General features: G+C 38.6%; 1 protein-coding gene across 6 annotated transcripts in view; it reads right to left on the bottom strand.

The window, feature by feature from the left end:
- The window catches only part of LOC146362952 (CUB and sushi domain-containing protein 3-like), a 388,582-nt gene that overhangs the window by 274,843 nt on the left and 93,321 nt on the right, over positions 1-20,418 (bottom strand). For all 6 annotated transcript variants that reach the window (XM_084918660.1, XM_084918664.1, XM_084918663.1 and 3 more), the window contains exon 2: positions 14,099-14,321. In XM_084918660.1, coding sequence (XP_084774786.1) covers positions 14,099-14,321 — 223 coding nt within the window. The remainder of the gene's footprint in view (positions 1-14,098; positions 14,322-20,418) is intronic.

Here is a 20,418-nt window from a genome sequence, read left to right on the forward strand (position 1 = left end):
ATATATGTTAATTTCACAATTCCCTTGCAAATGCAATGTTATGTTTGTGTTTTACTCTCTAGGATCAAAAAGATAAATTAACTGTACATGTCAGTGCCATACATGAGTGAAGCAAAAAAAAGGAAGCAGGCCTGGCAAAACAAAATGCTCATAGGGTGGGTTTTTGCTGATAAAGAATAACTGATGAAACACTGATAACTTCAAATTAAAAGGAAAGTGTACCCAAGGTGGTGCAGTTTCACAAGTATTCTGTTAAATCAACTTAAAAAGATACTGTACATGTAGCTTTAGGGACCAGGCAACCATGGACATGTCTGCTTATTGATGTATAGAAAAATCATCACATTTATGAAATGGTCAGTCTGAGACACTTAGACACCCCAAGGAAAGAAGTAATGAATCTCTTTGGAAAAAAAAAAAAAAAAGATGATTGATTTTCCTTTGTATGCATTTTGCTTTTGCTTGAGTTCACTATTGATTATTATGTCACATCATAAAGATCAAAGGAAATGACAGAAGGAAACAATGGCAAGGATAGAAAATGAGAAAGAGACTACGGTTTACCTTTCAGCAAACACTGAGACTGAGGTAACGTGATGCTGTCATGGACAGCTGATATACAGTGTGTGTCTGCTGCAACATAATTGGATTCCTATTGTTTGGCTTCTATGGCACAATGTAATTAACTTTATGGTATTTAGCTCATTTGCACCAATCATAGGAACGATAAAGTCAAATTTCACCTAAGAGCTTAATAAGTTAATTTCCAACTGAATGCTTTATAAGTGAAATTACTTACTTCGCTTGGGTCTTTTATTAGCATAGAAACTCTCAAGTGGCTACGTAGCCCTGTGCAAAAAACAATGTGTAAGTAGGTGGAATAATGTACCATAACTATTTATTCATTATTGTAGCACAAGAATGATTTGGTCCTTAGAAGTCTGCTCCTGTAACACAGAAAATACAGTCATTGTGAAAATAAAGTAACACCTCTTTAAATTCTTAGGTTTTAGGTATTAGGACATAATTGTTGTTCAGAAGCAACTTTGCAAACCTAGGCCATGTAGCTATCTTGTTTGTTTTAGAGAGAAGAAGCTTTGTACTCTAATTCCTTCCAAACAAGCCATACTTTTTCAGTGTTTATCTAACTGTAATGTCATGAAATTTAACATTTAATATGCTAAACAAAACCTATAGAATCTGAGTCGTAGCTCTTGCGTTACTTTCATTTTCTGTGAGCACGGCATCTCTGATCTTGCTGTGAATTTGCCAGGAATTTGCTAAGCCTTCTCAGATTGATGGGCAGCAGCAGCTGCTGTCTGTCTGTGATCACTGCTTTATGTCTCTCCTCCATGTCATTTTGTCAACACACAGCCAAATACCCCAGACCAACATCAAAACTGCAAAAATTTCTGATGTTAGAGAAGAAGTCACCCTGATGATCAGTAAATCTAGTTTCACACCTCTTAGCTATTTACCCTTATTTACCTTAGAACTGAAACATGGTGTGCTTCCTTTTTACCAAACTGAAACATGGTACACCAAAAGCAGAGATATAAAGCGATGTGAGTATGGTTATGGTATTTATGTGGATTCATGGTCTCTGTTACAATTCTTAATTTCCAGTATACTTTGTACTAGAGTTTTCCCTGTGTTTCCCTCGTTGACTTAGTGACTTGTTTTTATAGTTATAGTATTGTAGTTACTTCCTGATTTTGAAGGTTAGATATTTATGCAGATTTTGTATTTCCACTTTCTTACTCTTTCCTTTTTTCATGCCCTTGTTGTTGTCTTTATTTAGTCCATCTATACTGTGTGTGTGTGTGTGTGTGTGTGTGTGTGTGTGTGTGTGTGTGTGTGTGTGTGTGTGTGTGTGTGGCGCACGTCGTTGTTTGATCTTTTATTTCTCCACTTAGTTCCTGTGCATTTGGTTTTTGTTTAGTGTTTTCCAACTAAGTCGTTTTCCTGTCAGCACTGTGCAGCTTTTTCTGTTATTTCTTTAGTAGTTCACAGCTTTTTTGATTCACTGACTGCCAACTTGTTTTTTTAGGCCTTTTTGTTGATCTTATGAACCTGCTATGAAAATGAATGATCCAAAACATTAAGACCACTGACTGTAGTTATACAGTGAATTATGGTGATTGTCTCAAAATGTAGTGCATGCGAGATCTTGAAATCAATGTGAGTCTAATGATTATGGCCAGATGATTGGCTCAGAGCACCCCAACTACCCCTGCAGTGCCAAGTGTAATGGTGCAATCTAGTCAGCGGTGATGGGTGCACCTAGCAACAGTGCTAACTCAAAGTCTAAGCATTCATGTGAAATTCACTAAGCATCACAGCATGGCCTCTTTCAACAGAACAATGTGTCCTACCACACTGCACACAGTGTCCTCAGTAGAAGGAAACTGCGGAACCGACAAAATATTTAAAACGGTGGCTTGGCCTCCAAATTCCACAGATCTCAACTCAATGGAACGATTGCAACAGAAGTTTAAACATCTTTGTCTTCAGTAATTTCACCAAACCCCAACTGAAGCTGAGTGTCTAGACTAGACCAGTTGCAGGATGACTAAGGATGACTAAATAAAGAAAATCTCAATCACTGTCTACACACAAACACTATAACTCTACTCTAGAGGAAAGCTGTTAGGGGCCAAGCACTGTTTTATATGCTGTACTATTCACCCCATGCTGTAGTGAAATGGGTTTATGTAACTGCATTGTGACTGAAGAATCCAAAATAAAGAAAAGAACCTTTATACTAAAATTCCTTAAAAAGAAGTAACAGACAGAAAAACAATTTAGAAAATCCATATTTCATTTTATTGAAACTGCTAGTATCCTGGTGACCACAAATTATCGAGTAGGAGCTATTTTTATGACACAAGGAGGAAAATATTAGGCAGACGGTCAAAATGTTTTGGCTTATTAGTGTATGTTAAAAGAAGGAAAAGAGGAAATACTACAGACACAGAAGCCCTAACTAAACACAGAGAAAATTCAAATTAGGCAATGCTGAGCCAAGTGAGAACACCACTTCTAAGATTTTGTCTAGAAATGATGTTGGAGACAGGAGTGCAAACAGAAACAGCATCCCTGCTTTGTGAGTCTTAGTTCCTGTGTCCTACTGTTTCTGTTATGTGACATACTAAAGGGAACAATTCTTCTGTCGTCCCACATCAGCGTGGACTAGTGATATGTTCAGCGTTCAAACTGAATGACTCATAATAGTAGAGCTTTAATGAGAAAGACATGCTTCTTCCTGCCCACATGGTTCAGTGCTGAACTCCAAAGAGATGGTGGGTGGCTATGGGATTCCATCAAGGCAGTGTTTTCTCACCATATGTCGCATACCTATAAAAAAGTTTCCCGAAATGCACAAGTTGTCTTGCTTTATCAATGACAAGCACACAGGTAAAACTGTGAGTTGTTTTTTTTTTTGTTTGTTTCTTTTTACAGATTCCAAGGGCCATGTGTGTCCACACACTGATTATCACAAGCTCCTGTGGGAGGAATTGATAGAGCAAAGACAGTGTTTCCACAAAGGCATTATGCTTTTCAAAAAGTCCATTTGTGGCGTAGGTGAACCACCGGTTTGAGGATACTAACTCAAAGGAAATGTTGCTGTAGAGATCACCTGATGTCATTTCAGAGATAGAAACAACATCAGGGCAAACACAGAAATGGAAAAGAAATGCTCTACACAAGACAAAAGAAATCCAGCCATAACAGAAATCTGGTGTTCTTGTCCTGATAGCGGAGGGGGGGAGTATTTCAAAGCTTCAAAATATCTAGATAAGATAGCATTTGATGCAGAGGCCAGTTCAGTAAGCAGAAACACACAGAAAAATAACTTTTCCTTTTAATTCTTTGTCTTTGCTTGTTCCTTTTGCCAATCATCTAAATCTGATTTCCCTCTGACATCCCCTTTTCTGTCTCTTTCTTCATCTCTTGCTCGCCTTTTGTCTCCCTCTCTTTAATCTGTATGTATTGCCAGCCACTGTCTCCATTCCTTCTCCAGGGGCAGTGGGCCAGCTCTGTGGCTGATCATAGTGATCCCTCCCTGAGGAATAGTCTGTCTGACACCTGGGTGACTGCCCTGGAGGTAGAGTCTGTCTGTGTGTGTCTGTGGGCGTGTGTGTCTGTATATGTCTGTGTCAAGGGGCTAATGGGCAGCTTGAGGGGATTACCAGCTTAGCCACTGGGATTACTGGAACTTCATGCACACGCACACACACACACACACACACACACACACACACACACACACACACACACACACACACACACACACACACACACACACACACACGGACACGCACACACACAGACAAAACAGTCATGTTTTCTGAAGCCATTACACTGACTTCCATCTATTTCCTGGAAATCTAACCTTAACCATACGTACTACTGTACCTTCCTTATCAGGCTAAACTGATTTACCATATGAGATACTATATGATACTCCCCGTCCCTTCTCCATAGTAAAGACACATCCCAACATCTAAGTCCCAAAACATGAGTAAGACTCGAGCACATAAACAGAAAAGACGTGCACGCACATGTGTGACCAAGCACTCAAGCTCACAAAACAGTCAATATTATCAGACAGGCTGACTTGTTTCATAGCCTTGGTTCTCATCGGTTTGCCATCCAAATCAAACAAAGTTAAGAGGACTGAACCATGACCAAGGCAAAATGGGTTTCACCAGGACCTTGAACAGCTCAACAGGTTTAGCACACAGAATAAAAATCTATTTATTTTGAGTTTGAGTTGTCCATGGGCAGTATCAGTCTCATGGATGGAATAAACTAATGCAATAATGACAAAAAGTCTGTCGCTCTAAAGTATAGTGGTTACCACATTTGCCTAACATGCATAAAATCCATGGTCTAAGACACAAGATTTAGGATTTAAGTGGCTGAGTATCCGACTTAAAAATCTGCCAAATCAAACATGTGGATCCGTCTACTGTGGCCACCCCTTGTGTAAAAGGGAGCAGCTGAAAAAACGAGGAAAAATAAGCCAAATCTGTAAAATTTAGACATACAATAAACCCATACTGCACAAATGCGTTTATTATGTTGCCACTGCTGAGAAAGCTTCCAAAAAAGACTTCCAAGTAAACACATTTGCATTGCTCTGAGTATTGAAACACTCACATTTGCATTGTCAGGCAAACATGTTTTTACAGTGCTGATTGTATTTAAAGACTCCTATGACCTTTTATGGCTGCAAGTTCTAATTGTTCTTCTTTCACGTAACTGATCAAACTGTCAAGAAAAGGCAACTTGACATCAGGCTATAGAAATGTAAAGTTCAGTACACAAAGTATGCAATAGACACACATTACTCACTTACATTATTCTATCGGTTATTTCAATCATTCAGGTATACATATCGATCCACGTTAAGATTTAAAGGCTCTGGTAAGAGTTGTGGTGGATATGTTTTTGTTAATGTTTTAAATTAATTACAATTTTAATAAGCTCTACAATAAAAGAACCAGATGTGAATAAGCACACAGGTCACTGATCTGGCAGTTTCTGAAGTATTGCCCTCATCAAGCACTGGCAGGTAGCCTTGTTAGTATTTAAATGTAGTTATTGTAATGGAGATTTTATTGCACATGACTGATGAAACCACACCTATTTTCTCTCAAGACCGAACACACCATTCAGAAAAGGACGGGGAGGAATCAATTAACACCAACCCCTGGTGTAATAAACGCACACAGACATAATCTCAACAGACTACAGTGTCCACAGGATGACACAAAGAACAGGAGCTCCAAAGACTCAAGAGAGCTCAATCACCAGGGGATTTGACTCCTGAATATTGTATTGCACTGTTAACGTTACTGTAATGATTCTAATTATAATATGTGCCAGACTGAGCTGAAAGAACAGAGCTGGTTATCAGTGCCGAATTAATGACATTTATTGGAAGAACTGAGAGAGAAACAGATTAGGTGGGGAGTGGTGGAGTCGAATTGTGAAAAGAGAGAGACACAGAGGACAGTTTAGAAACAGATATTAAGTAAAAGAGAGATGAAGTAGTGAATTACATCTATTCAATAAAAGGCAGGCTTAAGACAGAGACAGATTGTGAGAATGAGAAAAGATAGAAGTGAAGGTATATCAAGAGAGGAGTTCGGAGACACAGACAGTCACTGATATGAAGTAAAAATGAGAAATGCTTGGAATTATATCAATTTTAAGTAAAAACATACTGATTGTTGAAGTAAATTACTTGGGACACCCTTCTTTCCCTGAGTTTCCTTTGTATAAGAGTAACTTTTGTCATGTAAAACTATAAAAAAAACTTTTTGAATCATACTTTGCAAAAATAAAGGCGAGACATTAACAAAAAAAGTAAGAGACACAGATGTAAACATGCAGTGATGTAATTGCTTCAAACAGAAATGTTTCTGATTTCTGAAATCTGTGTAACTTTCAATGAAAGGATCCCTCGATGAAGCACAAACGCACTCACATCAAAAAGTGTTTTCCTGCACATTGTGCAAGGCCCAGCAATTATGCACATATCAAAGCAAGGCCTCACAATAGTTTTGCTCAAGTTTTCTTGCAGTGATTGTTTACCCCAAATTGGCTACCTGATGGACACCCACAGTGCCAAAATGTTGTTTACTGCAGTAAAAGTTGGAACAGTTCTCCTGAAAAGGTTTATTTGTTTTGTTGCAAGTTTTGGTTTGTCTAAAGAGACTCTCGCTGTTGAGACTGTGGCTATTATTCCTATGTGTTCATTTAGAAGAATACAGAAGAATTTCTTCTGCACAAAATCCTTTTAGTATTGCATGTTTGTCACTACAGCCTCCTGTAGTGACCATACAGAGGTCCTGCTGTGTTCTTGTTTAAGTTAGTTTTTCATGTTTAAATCCTCAACAATCTCGGTCAAACAGCAGGCTGGCAACAATGAACCAATTCAAATTTTCAGGCAACAAAAAGTGGCATACACAAGGGCATGCAGGGAGAACAACCTTGGCAAAAAAATACATGCTAAGAAAAAGACTTCCTTTTCTGTTCCTTCCTGTCTTTTTAACCTGAGCAAAGCTATTTGGATCTTCTAACACACACACACACACACACACACACACACACACACACACACACACACACACACACACACACGCACACACGCCTTTTACCCCCTACAGGGCAGAACTGATGCAGGAAGAGATGAAATACCACTACCTCAGGGATAAACACACCTCAGTTCACACTCACACAAAGCCTCTCACTCACTCACACACTAAAGCACACACACACACACACACACACACACACACCTGTGCATCTACATATACACTTCTCGCTGTCTTCCCCCCCCAAAAAGTGAACTCGGTTTTGCTCAGGAATATTGTCCCGACATCAAAGGCCATATTTGTTTATTTTCACACCAATCACACATTGCTGTTTCCCATGGCCCTTGTGTTTGTTTGCCTTCTGCGCCTGTGTGCAGCAGGTGCATGTCTTGCTGTATGGCTGTGTATTTATGTTGCCTGTGTACGTTTACTTTGTGGCAGCGATCATGTGTCTCTCAGTTTCCGTGGTTGTGTCTTGTGTGTGTGTAGCGAGTGGGTGGGTGTGACTTAGCCAGGTGTAAAATTGGTGCTGTAAAGGATTGAAGATACAAACTGGGTCAGAGTACAAATAGGAAGCAGGGAATAAAGTAGCCAGTATACGGCAACCCAAAAGGGGTAAAAATAGAGTTAACAGACACATCCAAGCTTTTCCTCTCGTGACATTCAGCAATGTTTTTTTCTCTGAATGTGTGTGTGTCATAGTAATGTGGCTCCAAGCATACGTCACATTACATCATAGATTTATGTATATATTTTGCAATGTCAAGATCAGTTCTTGCTCAAGAAATGAGATCAAATATATTTGGGAGTTACGTGATCAGATGACCATCATAATAAAAAACATTTTTTTTGTGCTCTGTATTTGGGCTACAGCACTGCTACTAGTTAATCTGCTGCATGTCTGCATTTGTATGTGCCAAGGTACACTAACATGAGCAAAAAAAGGCAACAGTGGGAAGGAAAAACTTCATTTTAACAGGAAGAAACCTCAAGCAGAACCAGGCTCAGGGAGGAGTGTCCATCTGGGTGAGGGGAGGAAGACAGGACAAAGACACACTGTGGAAGTGAGTCAGAGATTAAACATGCAACGATAAGAGAAATACTATATATATATATATAAGGAAAAAACAGAGTTTCTGTAGTTTTAAGTAGCTTAAAATTCAATTATTTTTCAACACAGCCTGCACTCTTTTAGGCAAGCTCTCTTGCATTTTCTTTAAATCTCAGGAATAATTCACCAGGTTTTTTGAAGGACATTTAAAGCTCTTCTTTGGATGTTGGCTGCCTTTTGTTCTGTTCTCTGTCAAGATGATCCCACATCGCTTTAATAATGTTAAGGCCTGTTAGTGTTCCATTTAGTGCTTTTCTACTCAGGTATAGTTTTACTGCATTTGGCATGTGTGTGGGATCATTGTCTGGCTGAAAAATGAAGCTACTGTGGTGTGTTGAGTGTAGATATAACACTGGTTCATCCCTTGAGCTAAGTGGCTTTTTTATGCTTGAGTGATTCATAGGTCAGTGTTAAATGGCTTAACAAACAAACAAAAAATCCTAAAAATGGTCAGCAGTAAGTCCAAGGTCTGGACTGAAAATGAGTAAAAATTTGGCATCAATAATAAAACGAATGACACTCATTACACAACCTCCTTCCCGTTTTTTATTTCAGAGCAAGACAGTCAGTAACCTGGGTTACCAGGTCATTAATTACCACCAGTGGAAAAATTACACATTTACTAAATTCAAAATGAAAGTCTCCTTTCTCTCAATTTGAAATTTTCAATTAAAAATTAAAGATGTGAAACATTTTTCCAAGTGTTTTTAGAAATTTGAAATCCAGTGTAATAAGTAATAATGGTAACGCATGCGTGACTTTGATCCGAAATGTTATAGATTCAAGCTCCATAAAGACTATTAATATTTTCAAGCTGTTGCTGATAGTCTGCCACTGAATCTGTCTGATATCACAAATACTACGTTTAGGTTTCCTCCTGTGGCTTTTATTGTTGAAATGCATCTGCACAAACCTAGTTTACTTGAGTAAATGGCTTGAAAACAGATTTGCTTGCACACAACAAATCTAGCCACAGGATGAAATGGACAGACTGACAGATTGCACTGATCAAATATTCATGCAGTGACCTGCTACAACCCCACATTTCTTTTTTCATTTTGTGAACATGACTGTGCACTTACTCAATGGAAAACACAATTGTATCTGCATTTTGCACATGTAAAGCTACCATGGTATCTGAACCAGCACAAAAGTCCAAGCGAGTTGAATGAAAGCCACTAAGTCATCTGTCAGGATCCTACAGATAAAATATACACACATCAACAGTTTTGCCTGGACATTCGGATGAAGAAAGGATAACACGAAGAGGGGGAAAAATCAAACAATTTAAAAATGAGTCACAGAAGAATTCATGTATAATGTATACGTGTACATTAAATCTGAGTAACTGTAAGAACCATGTAGTCACACCACAGCGATCAAATCCTAAATCTGGTAATTTCGCATTTTAATCCTGAAAGTCTGGTGACGAAAACCCCTTACTGTGTCTTCCATCATTTAATACTTGTATTTTATCCATCTATCCATGCATGGCCAAAAACTCTCAGATGCTCTCTTGGCGCTCACACATGATTAATTTTCAGACAGCTGGTAAAGTCTCTGAAGTCCCAGTCATGTCTTCTACTCCAACAGTTTATGTGCCACCTGATACCTTACCATGGTTTCAATTCAAAAAAAAAAAAAAAAAAAAAAAAAAAAATTCAGTCACAGAAACTTGTGACCCAGTATCCAAAGCTATGCACAGTGGGAAAACTGGTATACAAATATTGTGCTAACCCACGTCCTCAATGACAGAGATGTTAACAACATGCACCATGGGTGGCCACTGCCCTGTCTGTGCACTGCACTGTCCAGTGGTTCAAATGTATTGTTCAGCTGAGCAGATTCAAAGGGAAGCATTTGGAAGGAATGTTGAGCATGACCCATGTTGCTCTTGATGATGACCCACTGCTCTTAGTTGCATTAAGTAAAGCAGACTTTTGGCTTTGGTTTATTTGATTATCTGGCCTAGAAAGTCTGTAAACCAAGGGTATTTGGCATGAACTGCATGTTGCATGAATAATAGGAGTAATGTGTTGTTCATGCAGCATTCCTTGAAAGAAATCAAAACACAGGCCAACTAAAACTGAGAAACATGTTAAAGTACTGTTTCCACTGATTGCCCATGAAGTTGTAGGTAGTCATGTAAAAAACAAAAAAGAAAACAAACAAAAAAACCCTCACACCTTTTTTTTCAGAGAAATAACATGATTCATAGTGTATTAGAAAACGTCTCAGTTTCTCTACCAGAAAAAGACTATATGGACGAAAGTACAGTGACGCCTACACCTCAGCACTCAGCAACCCCACTCTGTAAATTTACATGGTCTGTAACTTTATGGCTGAGTTGCTGTGTTTCCTAAATGGTTTTGCTTTGCAATAATACTACTTCACTTTGTCAAGACACTGTGGATCATTTGTCAATTAGAGTATTTTTTTTAAATAACATATGCAGAAATTCCAGTCTGAAAGCCTGATTTGAGCCAGTTACTAATCGCATAAAAATGTCTTGAATGTGCTCGTCACAGTGTGTGATCCCCAGATGTTTCCTGGCTTATATGAACTCCATTCATCATATCTATTTCTTGCACCAAGATCAAGAAGAGAACAGGCAGGTGAGACCATCCCAAAGTTCAAAACCCAGTTTATCACAGTCAATAATTTTAACTTCCAGCTAGAGTCAATAAATAATCGACTGGGGCAGAGAGGAACTGTTATTTCAAAGTTGCACTGGGGCTTTTTTTTATCATGCAGAAATCAGGGAAGGTGACCTTTACTCACTGATGGCAACTTGCAGTGGGAAAAATGTTTTTATACCTTGATTAATGTGATTGTAGAAGAAATTCACAAATAGATTTAATTTCCAGTTGATAGACAGCATCACCTTTGATGTTGTCAATAATAATAGTTATTTAAAAAGAACAGACATTTACTGTTAAAAAAAATGCTTTTACTTTCAGATACTAGTCAAGGTGAGACAGGTGGTGACAAAAATGTAAAACTGTTATTTCAACTTTACCACAAAGAAACCCAAGAATTTAAGGCTTTTTAACTGAAAAAGAAAAAAAAAAAAAAGAACGGTGACAGTTTTAATGCATTTTTAAAAAAAAAGATTACTTTTACAGCAACGGTTAAGCTTGAACCATGAAACCCAAAATAACTTTCTGAAAAAGCTGCTTTTAGGCTAAAAAGTATTAAAAAGTGGAATATTTTAATATTCATATTTTCAATAACACAAATTCTTCTTATTTTTTATGTATCGATTGTGACACCTATATAGCTGAGATGCAGTGCAGGGCATTTTCCTTTTTTTTGCAGTTCTCAAATTGTAAAGGATGTGGAAAAAATATGAAAAAAACCAAAACAAAAAGAAGGAATAGAGAAATGTGTCTTTTTCTAAGCTCATCAAATATTTTTCTATCCAATTTAGGGTCGCAGGAGCCTAAACTGTGTCACAGGGTGAGAGGCAGGACACACCCTTTACTGGTTGGCTGTCTATTACAGGGCTAACACAGAGAGACAGACAACCTTTCACACTCACAGCCAATTTAGAATCACCAATTAACTTAACAAGCATGTCTATGGACGGAAGCCAGAGCACCAGGAGAGACCGCTACACACAGAAAGGCCTCAGTCAGCTGGAGGACCTTACTGTGAGGAGACAGTGATAACTACTGCACCACTGCGCCACCCCATAAAATATGTTTTTACTGAGCAAGGTCAAATATTTGCATGTGTGTGAGTGGGAACAAATGACTTGCAGTGTATCGTGCAGTCTTCTCCAGTGTATTTAATCACTTAAATTTGTATTATGTTGACAATGAAATTACAATTTGTTGCTTTGTGTCTATGTCTGTTTTAAGTAATGAAAGAGTGAAAAAGAGACTGCAGGAGAATAAGCCACAGGTTTGGCTTACGTAGCAAGGCGACTGGAATTATGCACGCCATAAATCTTCCCCACAGGCATGAGCGCACACACACTTACACACATACACACACAGACAAGCACAGACAAACCTAGGGACATGAATGCATTCACACAACACATTATCTTCTGTTATCTTAGATAAGCAAAGAATCCTAATCAGCCAATAAGAGCACAGAGGGCATCTCTGACTTTCTCCCAGCTCCAGTTTCATTAGACTGGAGTCGGGAGAAAGTTTCTTTGTCTTTGTGGAAACAAGAATTTTATATAACCTGGCAAAAATCACCTAGTCACCTTATTTCCTTTTATATTCTATTCTGTTTTGTTCCATTCTTTTCCTCTCTTGTTTAATTAACTCTGTATGGCAATTTGAGCCCTAAACGCCACGTCCGAGAAAGGTTGATTAATGCAGCTCGCTGATTAGAAATTATGCCTGTTGAAGCAAATGAAAACGGTTCATTCCCCATGACAAGTATCAAGGCGACTCATTTCATTTCTACATGACCCAAATCCTTTTTCCTCAACTGAACCAAACCAGATTTTCTCTCCTGGCACTATATTGTTGGTAGTTGCCTCACACATGCCTGATGTAATTAAAGAAATCTTTCTATCCACAGTGGAAGCTTCTGTTCATAATTTGTCTGATGAGATATGCAAAACGAGGTTGTGACATCAGACCTTATATTATATGATATGCGTATTATCTGATTTGAACGAAAACTAGAAACTGCTTTGTTGGGACTGTGGGTGTGTGTGGTTTGATCAGACTTCACTATAAGCCTTTTAGAAACCAAGCTTAGCCAACTTCAAATCCACTACAAAGTGAAGACAAAAACACAAAGAAAGAACGAAATCTTGGGAATTTTCTTTCGTGTGGTTGCTTACCTTGCTTTGGCTTGGATAGTCTTCACTGAAAAAAAATAAGTCGTCCCACATGGATGACCAAATCCACACAAAAAAATAAAATAAAATTCACTTTCTGAGTCACAGTTGGTTTCTATTTTTGCTTGTTTATTTAATTTGAATAACTGATGTGACCAAGACATAGAAAACTTAGTGAAGCATCAAACAAAACAGTTAATAACAGCTATGCTCTATAAACAATGTATTTCTTCCAATACTAAATTGGTTGCAATGTTTGTTGTCTGTTATTACTTTGATTATTTTCACTCACCAGATTTGGACGTGAGATGTTATTGATTAGCTGGCTTATAACAATAAGTCCATCTTTAAGGGATGATTTTGTGTGAATGAACCACAAAAAAAAATTAATTTGCATTTATATAATTGAGTTACTTTTTGTGAACCAACATCCTAAACACTTTGTACAGTGTGCAGTGACATTTAAACATTTAAACAGTGTTCTCACATTTCACAGTTAATAAAATAACAAAAAAAAATTCATTTCAGGGTTAAAGGAACATGTTGAATGTGAATAGAGTCACAGACAGATGCTATTAAGCTCCACTGATTGACTGATAAAATCATACAAGTAGAGTTTAATAGCTTATCTAAAACAAGATTCTTTCAGGGTATTGTGTTTCTTGCAAGAAGAGCTCAATAAACTAATTCAATAACTAAAGGAAGCCGCAGTGGCAGTAATTGCTGTCGCAAACCAATTGTGGATCACCCTGTTGCTATCAAAGGTCATTTAACACCACATGAACATTGCTTAAAAGAATTCGGGCAACATCCGTAGTGTCAGTATCTGTTAGAAGGACGTTATATTTTACTTAAACAATTTGTATTGATATTAAAACTCAAAATGTGAGATGGATCTCTGCATTTTTTGGTTTATTCAATGCTTAATTTTTAATGAGATTATAGGATGAGAACAGTTTGAAGCTTTAAATGTTTTCATATTTCTCTCCTTTGACAAAATGAACACTTGCTTAAAAAACAAAAAAGGAAAAAAGAAAAATTGAAAAGAATAACACATAAAAACTGCCCTACCTGGTCCTGAAGTTAGCAGGGTGGGGATGTCCGTCGTACAACGACAGGAAGTCATATTCTTCTTCTATGGCAAATGACAAGAAGATGAGCTGGATTCTACTTCCTTCCTCTCCAACAATGACCCAGGTGCAGTTTGCTCCATTTGGGTAGCCATAGGGAAAGCCAGGAGATTCTATACTGCCATTTCGACCTTTCAGTGTACCCCCGCATGTGTAGATAAAACCTGAAAGAGAAAAGAGATTTGAGCACATCTTCAGTTAGAGGGAGAAAATATAAAGGTGTCAAACTGAAGTTGTGACCTTAAGACATTATAATAAATCAAGATATTTGAACTCTCAAAATGTTTAATGTTCATTATTCAATATTTTAAAACGTGAAAGAGTGATGATGCTAGAAGTTACACCTCCGTATGTCTGCCCATTGTGACAAAAGGATTTCGTAACTGTCGCACAACTATTTATTGTAAGTGCAGCCGTGAGTCTTCCTCAGCACATGCAGTTGCAACAGCATCAGTGTGTAACTGCCAGTGTATTAAAGCTGGTTCAGTTGTCATTATGACAGAGTAGTAACTGCATAGCACATTCATACTGTACACAAAACCACACATACGCACACTAACAAGTACTTATTACTGCCTTTTTTAAACACAACCATCAGAAGTGACGGTCAATTATTCATTATTATTTTATGTGAGACCACTAAAAAGTCAAAAGAAAAAAAAAAATATACAAACCATTGCTTTTAATGAATGAACCAAGAAGCAACGAGTCAGCATGAGTGATATTAAATAGGTCAGTTTCGTTTTGATATATCCTGGTCTTTGATGCTGATCTATGATTACGTATTAATAGAAATATATGAAGATCATAGAAGTAAGTACTTCCCAGAACTTCTTCTAGGGTAGCGCTGCTTATCTATAGTTTGTGATGCACTCCTTCACAGTGAGGGCATGGGGCAGGGGCAGGACTTCAGAACAGCACCCCAGGAAGTGGTATTCACATTCAGCATGGGGTGCTTGAACTCGGGTCCCCCGAGTGACTGGAAACTCTTTTGCCACTGAGCAACCTTTCCAGCTCACTTAAAAGGTGAAATCAATGAGAGACCGGTGCATTCTCCTGGATTCATCCTATGGGCATCTGCAAGATCAAAAGCTGGCAATTCCTTTGTTTGCTGCTAATCAATTACTGACATGTTAAAATGCACAACAAGCAAAGGGGTGTGTCAGTCAGCGGCAGTGCCTTTGAACATGACTCGGCAATTTATAGCTGTGCAGAATAACCATTTGCTTTGTTTTGTTGAGACATCCATCTACAACAAATGAAAATGAAAAACGACACCGATTACGCTCTTGCTCGCACCATACAACATCAAAAACAGTTAATGAATTCTTCAGGGATGGAGAAGATAAATACTACTTGATCTTAATGAGCTCCTATAGGCTCTTTAAATGACTTTGTTTATGTGGTGGCAGGCTGGTAGCAGGAGGAGACAAAGAAAGTGGGTTTAGGGGGGTGGAGGGGTGCAAACCTGACATCAATCAACTACAGCACAAAATATGGGTGCAAAATATGGGTCCAGAGGGACAGGTGCAAAACTAACTTCTAACATCAACTACAACAAAAAAGCGATATTTTTTGTGACAACAGTAAATATGTTTTTCTTGCTTGCCAATGTTTTTTTTCCCTGTGAGTAAAGCACTGGATAATCAAGCAATTGTGAATGATATTAGTGCAGTATTAGACTTAAACTATGGTCAGTCATTCAGAACTCTGTTTGTTAGAAGTTATTAAAGTTCAGGTTTCGAGTTAAGTAGTCATAAAGGATGACGCGTTGTTGCTAAGAAGCACTGCTTGTGGTATTCTACTAAAACAGTAAAACTACGAGAAGTGTAATTCCTGCAGACATTTTCTAATGATATGGCAATAAGTTGAAAGAAAAGTTTAATACAGCAACAGTGATCCTTTGCACTTTCTTTTATAAGGTTCATGTACTGATAAATTAGAAGTGAAGCTAATCCTCCTGTTGTACTTATTTTAAATCTGCTAAAGGCACCTGCTAAAGGCCTAAATTATAAAATGTAAATGTAATTGATCTCCTTGGACTTTACAGTTCACATCAGTATCATTATCTTCTCCCTTTGATCTTAATGATCCTTTTATATCAAATACACTACAGGTGCTAGATGAAAACCTTGGAGTGTCCAGGACTGAAGTCGGTCCAGGCTACTGCTTGCAATGCTCTATCGATCCCCGATGGAGAAACTGTTCACTTCTTGTACTTCACAGGGAGGTGAGATTGCAGAGTAAGCTCACAGAGGAGAAACCATTGTACCTGGTAAGGATTTAACATTATTCTGTTGAAGGACACTACAGCAAAGACGCTTGCTGTTATAAATGCGTGTTATAAATTGCCAAGAAAAAATATTACAAATTGCTAAACATTTATGCCTGTTTTATTTATTTTCCCATTCACCTATGAAGGCGTTGTTAGTTTTTTTTTTTAACCATACACAATCAGCAAACAATAGTTAAATAGTTTTCAAGAGCCTTTAATGCCACAGCTGTTTGGCTTTGCTGTGCTGTTTTAGCTATAAATGAAAGTGTTTTGCTGAAAAATGCTATTATTGGATGTTCAAAGTCCTTTAAACTTCTAGGCTTTCATCAATCTCATCTGAGTGCAAAGCTCAAATCAGGATGATCATCCCCCTGACTTTCATGTTTATGAGCCTTGTTATTTACCATGGCAGCCAGGGCCACAGGGACAGCAGGGACGATCCCGCTGGATGCTTTTCGAACCAATTATCCAAGACAGCATCCCAACCAAAATGATGTGTGTCTGTCTGTGCGTGCGTGCGTGCGTGCGTGTGTGCGTGCGCATCTGTGTGTGCTGATGTCTGCTTGTGTGTGGTGTTTGTCCAACCCTCATTTACCCAGACTATTCCAAGGCTATCACAGTGACAGATGTAATCACCAATGGCAGCCTTGGCTCCAATTAAGGGCTGGTATCTCTATCCCTTCACAACCAATCAGAGATGAGATGTTGGGCAACCGGGAGGGACAAGCTAAGCCATATGAGGGGATACCTGTGCACAAACACGCATACCTACAAACCTAACATGCCGCTGGTCACCCTGTCTACATATTTTTAATGAGGTCAAAGGAGTGAAGAAGAAAAGGGAAGAAAACAACAACAATAAAGAAGAAGATTTTACAAGGTACAGCAAGAAAACAACATACTTATCTGCCATTTTCCCCGTTCAAAACTAGAAGGCCCATGTGGTTCTTAACCAGCATACAATGAAATGTTTCAAGGAGAGTTTAACAGAAACCACAATTCATAAAGGGAAAAGACATGAACACAAATACAAAGAGCAAATGTCTTTGATTTCTTTGAGTCTACTCAGGTGATAACTGATTCAAATGACTTTTGGATAGTACTTGAATTTGGATTTGTCTGTTTTTTTAGACTTATTTGCTTGGTGTAGCTTATCTTGCTTTTGTTTCTAAACAAAACTGAACATTAAATCCTGTAGATCAAACAGGAATTGGCTTGTTGTAGTGCCATAAACCAGCTTACAGTGAAGACAATGCAGAGAATAAAGAAAATGTTTCATTCTCAAGCAAATCTATTAAAACTTGGATCAATTTTCTCCATTGTTACAATGGTAAATAGACTGGTTCTTATAAAGCGCTTTTCTACTCTAGCACTCAAAGCATTTTATACAACTTGCCTCATTCATACAAACACTTTTTCTATGTAAGAGCTTTCTATCTAACACGGACATACTCCAATGGTTGAATCAGAGAGCAACTTGGGGTTCGCATCTTGCCCAAGGATATTCGGCACACAGACTGGAGCAGACAGGGATCAAACCACCAACCTGATTAGTATGTGACCTGCTCTACCTCCTGAGCCACATTCACGGTGAGTGCACGAAAGCAAGGAAGTGTAATGTATGTAAGCGGTTAAAAAGAAGTGGTCAATGCATCCCTAAAAAAATCTACTTTCTGGGGAGGCTGACATAACCAGCCCTCTACACAACAATCAAGGGGAGATGATTCAGGTGTGGCTCATCCTCTAACACTCCGAATGCCTCCCACACAGGAAAAGGAAACGGCATGCACAACTGGAGTATGTGAAGTCATCACAATATGCAAATATGACTTACAATTCTGTGTGTACTTACAAATCTAAGGGTATCTTTGCCTAGATTAGGCAACTTCATTATACAGAAAACCGAGGACACAAGGTGGGGTGAATAAAGAGCGAAAAAGAGACAGAGGGACAGAGATGGAGAGCTGAATAAACAAAGAGAAAAGGACAGATTTCCCCCTCGTTCATCACTGCGCAAGAATGAAAGGATGATTTAAAACTCATCACTCAGAGGGTGCGAGAGAGTGTAGGAGGAGGAAAGAGGTAGAGAAAGAATTGAAAATATTGAAACAGAGAAAAGGGAGAAGTAAAAGGAAAAGAAGGCTAGACTCAGCGGAGGAGAGAGAGAGAGAGCGACAGAAAAGGAAAAGCAAGCAGGAGACAGGGGTAAAAGAGAGACTTCTAATTATGGTGACTACCAGACCGAAACTGACAGCCCCTCTACACACATGCACGCACGCAGATGCAGGCATAGAGTCACAGACAGACAAGCATACATGAACACACACGTAAACACATAGCTTCACATGCACGGGGCAATTCCGAGGGATATACACACAAATCCATGCATCATTCACACAGCTTATTGAATATGCTTGCCATTTAAACCTTTTACACGTTATTCCATTTACTTTGTTCACAATTCTTAGCCTACTCCCCTCACACACAGCACATATAAAGCGTCCTCTCAAACCATAACCTTGCTAGTTAACCACACACATTATCTATAATGAAATCCTGAAGTAGCATTTATGCTTATCTGACTAATTGTCTGTTTGGTTTTAGTAAGTATATTGGGTTCATGTACTCCCATAGCAAGATCAGGCCAAGTTTGTTTTTGTTTATAGCAGACTTATTGCTGGATAAGTCGGTGAAGCAGACAGGAAACGAGGGAAAGAGAGCAGGGGGAATGACACGAAGGAAATGGCTCGGGGCAGAATGAAACCCAGGCCTCTGCAGTGGCCTTGCGGCGTATGGGTCGCCTACTTAACCTAGTGAGCGAAACTGGCACCCGATTAGGCTGATTTTGACCCATAGCAGAGGAGGTTAAAAGAAGTAGCGAGACACACCGAATTGAGTCAGATTTTGGCAAACACTGTGAAGATGAAGTGTATTTTTTGCCTTGAAAGTGTGTCACAACTGGACCTACTTGTTGTGCAAAGTCATTATATCCAATATAACCATGCCTGTGGAGTGACACTGCCCTCCACAAACAATTTAGAACATGCAAACTTTGCTTATAGTCAAATACAGGCCAGGTGTGTTTAATTCTTAAAGGGATTTTGAGTAGGAATTCATTTAAAGGAACACATATCCCCCTGAAGACTTAAAACGAGATGCTAATTGGCAAACAGTAAAAGATTTGTGGCTGGACTGGGTAGCTCCCAGGTGTGAGTATCTGCACTGGTGCTAATGAGGAACAGGGTTTAGCTGGAAAAGAGCATGCGTGCTCAGCAAAACCTTCCCTGGATAAAGAAAGCTTAAAGACAAAGAAGAAAATCTGCTTCGTGAATTGAGTGGATTTAATGAACCCTGGTCTACAATATAAGCTTGATCTCTTTTCTCAAAGCAATATCTCATCTTGAATGTCTAAGATAATACACTCCAGGAAAAAAAGGAAATGTGAGATTAACAAGTGACTTACCCCAGCACTTGTCACACCATTGTCAGAGAAAAGTCCAGTTTTATGGACAGCTAATTAAAGATATGGTGTCAATTTTGGACTTTAAATAGCATATCAGCAAATATTTTGAGAAGTCTAGTTCAGTTCAGTTCTGTTCAATTCAACTCAGCCCCACAATAACACAGTGACCCCAAAACTCAGACGACCCCATGTGAAAAAGTATTTGGCGACAGTGGGGAAAAGAAAAACTCCCATTTAATAGGAAGAAACCTCCAGGAGAACATTTCTCAGGGGGGGTTAATCATTTAACTAATGATTAAATGCAAACTGTTTGCAAAGCCCCCAGCAGCCTAGTCCTAGTCAACATAACCAAGGCAGTGTTTAGGGTAAAGTGATCCAGCCATAACTATACGGTTTACCAAAGATTTTAAGTCTGAGCCAGTAGTCTGAGAGCAAAGTGCTCTATTTCTTTTCAAAAATAAAATTGTTCTGAACAGCCAGTGAATGTGAATACGATTGTCTACGTGCATGCATCCTCTGATGT

Source organism: Perissodus microlepis, chromosome 22 (genome assembly GCF_051167445.1).
Source record: "Perissodus microlepis isolate ML-2025 ecotype Zambia chromosome 22, ASM5116744v1, whole genome shotgun sequence".
In the NCBI taxonomy this organism is placed as follows: domain Eukaryota; kingdom Metazoa; phylum Chordata; class Actinopteri; order Cichliformes; family Cichlidae; genus Perissodus; species Perissodus microlepis.